Consider the following 4,525-nt stretch of genomic DNA (forward strand, 5'->3'; position numbering starts at 1 on the left):
CGCTGCAGTTCTCGAGGCCGCCTTGGCCCTCTCCCGGGCAGTGCCAGCCGCGGCGGCGGGCCCGTTCGGCTGCTCAGTGGGCACGCCGCCCCCGCCCCCCACCTGCCTGTCCCCAGCGCGACCCCGCCGCGCAGGACAGCAGCTGCCACACATCTGGCGGGGGCCGCCTACACGCCCCTACCCCGGCGGGAAGTCCCACCTGCCGTCTATCCCTCCCCCAGCACTCACCCGCCGCTCGTACTGCGCGTTGAGGTCGTCCGCCATCCGCCGCAGCTGGGCCCCAATCTCTCGGGCCCACTGCTCCTCCTCCCCCCGGACTCCCGGGGCCGCCTGGGTGGGACCACCCGCCAGGGCCCCCGGTGCGCTGGGCACGGGCGACTCCAGGTGCTGCTCCGCGGGCGAGAGTGATGGCTGAGGACCTTGAAGGGTCAGAGGGGTGTGGTCACCATCCACCACCCTTCCCGGCCCTGTGCTGTTCCGGAGGAACCCAGGGTCTGTTTCACCCTTTTCCAGCCACCTGGTTTATCCCTTGCTCCGAGCCTCATTTCTAACGATCCCCTTGTCTCCCCTCTTGAAGCTAGCTTTCTCAGCTCCTCCTTCCCAGGCACTAGAAATCACGAGGACCTAGGGAGGAGGCTCGGGGACCACCTGGACGGCCCGCTGCCTCCGCACTGCACGGGTCAGTCGGGAAGGCCTTGTCTGACCTAAGCACCTCTATCCCAAAGTGGAGCCAAATCTTGCCTGCTCCATTTCATAGGTAGGGAAACTGAGGCCCACCCTCGTAAGTGCCCCAAGGTCACACAGGGATACAGGGAATGACCCCACCCAGAGTCACAAGCCTCAGGTCTCCTGCCTTCTGGTATCCAACCACAGTGAAGCCACACCCCCGGATGTGGCAGAGGCCTAGAGACCAGAAGGCCAGGCCGTGGCTGCCTCTGAGCAGGAGCCTGGGGGCCTGGGATGCGGGAACGGCTTTCCTCCCCACCCCCTTCAGCGCTTCTCGCTACTCTCTCCCTCCCTCCCGTCACACCAGCTCCCGGCAGGAGGTTTCCCTAAGGCCTACCACCGGGGCCTCAGTTTCCACAGCTGTGACTTGGGTCATGAAATCGGGGTCCCCCTGTTCCACTGCCAGGAACTGAGCTAGGGAAGTTTTCTTTTTCTTTACCCCGTGGGCTCCAAGGGCAGGATGGGGGATGGGGAGGAAAACCAGGACAATCACTGCCCGCTACCGTGTGTACCGGCAGCGGAGGGGCGGAGGCGGACTGGCCGGGCACCACAGGGTTAAGCGCCCATCAGGCAGGGGACCTTTAACCCTTCCCTCCCCAAGATTCACCCCTTCCCCGAGGGGACTTTCCCAACACAATGGCCCCTCCCCCTCTCTTTCCTCCTCCGGGACGGCAGAGAGGGCCAGCCCGGGCCAAAGAGATGCAAATAAAGGCAAAAGGTTTTTCGACCTCTCCCCAAGCCCCAGAGGTGACGGTCCTCTCCCTCTGCCCACACTCTCCAACGGCAATCTTCGGGGCCGGGGGCAGTGAAGGAGGGGAGCTGAGAAACAGCTGTTGCCCCAGGCCCGGAAAAAGCCGTGGGCTGCAACTCGGGGACTGCAGTCAGATTCCAGGAGGGACTTCCCACTCGACCTCCCCCTCCACCCCCAGCCTCCCACTCCGTCTTCCTGCTTCTTGCAACACAAAGACCACATTGGCCACACCCTCCCAGTGGCCCGGCTCGGCTCACCACCTCCCCCTCTCCGCTCCCACTTCTCCAGTTCTTCAGTGTCTCTGTGGCCTTCTCTTTTCTAGCGTCCCATCATCCCGGGTTTGGGGCGGTCACTCACCGTCCGGGCGCGGGCCTCGGGGCCGGCTGCGGGGTCCCCCAGGCCAGCGAGGGGTCCCCAGGGTGGCAGTGACGGCGGGCGGGGCGGTGGGGGCGCAGAGGTAGGCAGCGGGCAGGAGGGCAGGGGCGGCGGGGGCAGTGGACAGGCCGGGCTCGCAGAGGCCACAGGACACGGCTGAGGGCACCAGGCGACCGAGCGGGAAGGGGCGCGGGCCGTCGCGGGCCAGGCCCTCTACGGGCTCCGGCGAGCTGCCCTCTTGGCGTGCGCGGGCCATGGCGCTCCCTGGGGCCTGTGGGACACGGAGGGAGGAGCAGGTCAGCGGGGACGTGCAGGGGGCTCCAGGGCCCCTGCAATACACACACCCTATCCACCCAGGGTTCTCAGATGAGGGAAATATAGGTGTGTGTGATGCAGAAGGGGTGACAGCCCGAAAGACACACCCAACTAGAGAATGATACAAGGTTTGAGCTGGCCAGGATAGCCCCATACACAGGGTGATGGGCACACACTAGGGACAAGGAGGCACAGGATGGCTCTAACAGCAAGTACAAGGGTTCACACAGGACCCAGATGGAGGGGTCTGTCAGGTGTGTGTGCCTGTGTGTGTGTGTGTGTGGGGGGGGTTGTGACAGCCCCATAACACAAAGTCATTCCACCTGGGCTAAAGATGGGCATGGGCTGATGGGTACAACTTTCCGAACACGGTGAGGGGCACACTTGGAGGGCAGTGAGGCACAGTAAGGGCTCCCCCCACACTCAGGGGCTCAAATATGACCCAAATGGAGAAGACTGTTGGGTGTGTGTGTGAAGGGTGCACACACATACACACAATGACTCACACAGGACTGGCCAGCCTGACCTCCTACCCTATCTCCTACTTGCACACAGCATTAAGATGGTCCCGGACAATGCTACTCTGTATACAGGACACACACACACACACACACACACACTACTTGCACACAGCATTAAGATGGTCCCGGACAATGCTACTCTGTATACAGGACACACACACACACACACACTGTCTAAAACATAGACATGCACACACACAGAGACCATCACAAGCACTATACACATACTGCATACTGGCTGACACAACCCATCCTCTCCCTTCCCATACACACACACACACACACACACACTCAAAATCTCACACACTGACCCACTGTTGATATGCCTGGAAACACACACACACATACACAATGCAGCCATCATAAGCACAGACAGAAACTAACACAAAATAAGCACTGCCACAATTCTCGAACAACATGCCCCTGTCCAAACACATACACACCCAAGAGATAAGACCTACACACCTCAGGACTCAAAACACAAAATAACACAAAACAGACAGCCACAGATACACACAGACCAACACCACCAAAACACACCCATATGTCACCAACTCTCAGACCCCAGGACATATGTAAATCAGGCACACACGTCATCAGATCCCAATGCATTACCACACATACTAGCAACGACACACAAATGCACCAGCAGAACAGCAGACATCAACTCTCCCTCCTCTCCCAACCCCAAAACACCATCACCAACAGTCTGCATCAGCACACACACACACCCCACAGCTAACTCTAATCCCACACAGCCCCAGCAGCACACACACCTAAAGCACCGCCAGAAAACATTGGTCTCACGTGACTGACATAAACACTACACACACGCAGCCCACATGACACACATGAGCCAGTGGATCACAGCGTCAAGTCCCTTAGACCCAACGCACGCGCGCGCGCGCGCACACACACACACAGGCGCGCGCGCGCACACGCACGCACACACACACACACACACACACACACACACACACACACACACACACACACTCGGTCCCAGACACAGCCAGCAACATTCACAGCACTGCACTGCATAGACCCCACAGAGCCTCAGTCCTCAATTCCTAGGTGCTGATGCCAGACACACAAGCCAAACACAAGATTGAGACAACCTCCCACCACGCACACACGCCACACAGAACTCACACGGACACCTGGACAGAAAACAGACATCTGCGTTCAGTAGGCAAACTACCACAAACGCTGGGCAAAGACACATGCCCTCGAGATAAACAGACAGCGACGAACAAGACAGTACACATAGGCAAGACACACACATATGAACACACAAACAGCTCACTCGAGCAACACACAAACACACTACAACCATGCACCGTAGCACACGCAGGCAACACAGACCCACGGAATCACCCTTAAACAGTACACACAGACAACTCACAGAGAACACACACACAGGTACATCCCAACCCACGGGCACGACATACACAGAATCCCACACAAACGTATGCGCGGACTCACGCATACACCCGACGGGTCACAAACCCCAACATTCCTCTGGATTGACACAACTACTCCCTGCAGACCCCAGCACAAACTCGGAGCCAGACACACGCACACACCCAGGCGAGACACCTGCAGATCCACAACCCCGCACACGCGCGCTCCCACGGCGGCCCCAGACGCCCCCCTCCGCTGATAGCACCCCCCATCGCCGCCGCCACGTGCGCCCGCCCCGCCCGCCAGGAGAGCGCGGGGCCAATAACCGGCTGTTGCTGGGGCGCAGCCCCCGCCCGCAGGAGCTTCAGACTCCACGGCCCCTGAGCCACCCCCTGTCACCGCCCCCAGCGGGCGCGCGCCCTGGGGGTGGCCG

General features: G+C 60.3%; 1 protein-coding gene across 1 annotated transcript in view; it reads right to left on the reverse strand.

The window, feature by feature from the left end:
* BBC3 (BCL2 binding component 3) overlaps window positions 1–2,164 on the reverse strand; it is a 5,492-nt gene extending 3,328 nt beyond the window's left edge. Inside the window, exons 1-2 of the mRNA XM_008583777.1 lie at window positions 1,835–2,164; window positions 229–419 (exon numbers count right to left, since the gene is read on the reverse strand). Coding sequence (XP_008581999.1) covers window positions 229–419; window positions 1,835–2,108 — 465 coding nt within the window. The 5' untranslated portion in view covers window positions 2,109–2,164. The remainder of the gene's footprint in view (window positions 1–228; window positions 420–1,834) is intronic.
* Between the last annotated feature and the right edge of the window lie 2,361 nt (window positions 2,165–4,525).

This window comes from Galeopterus variegatus, unplaced genomic scaffold (assembly GCF_000696425.1).
Source record: "Galeopterus variegatus unplaced genomic scaffold, G_variegatus-3.0.2 Scaffold3034, whole genome shotgun sequence".
NCBI classification, from domain to species: Eukaryota; Metazoa; Chordata; class Mammalia; order Dermoptera; family Cynocephalidae; genus Galeopterus; species Galeopterus variegatus.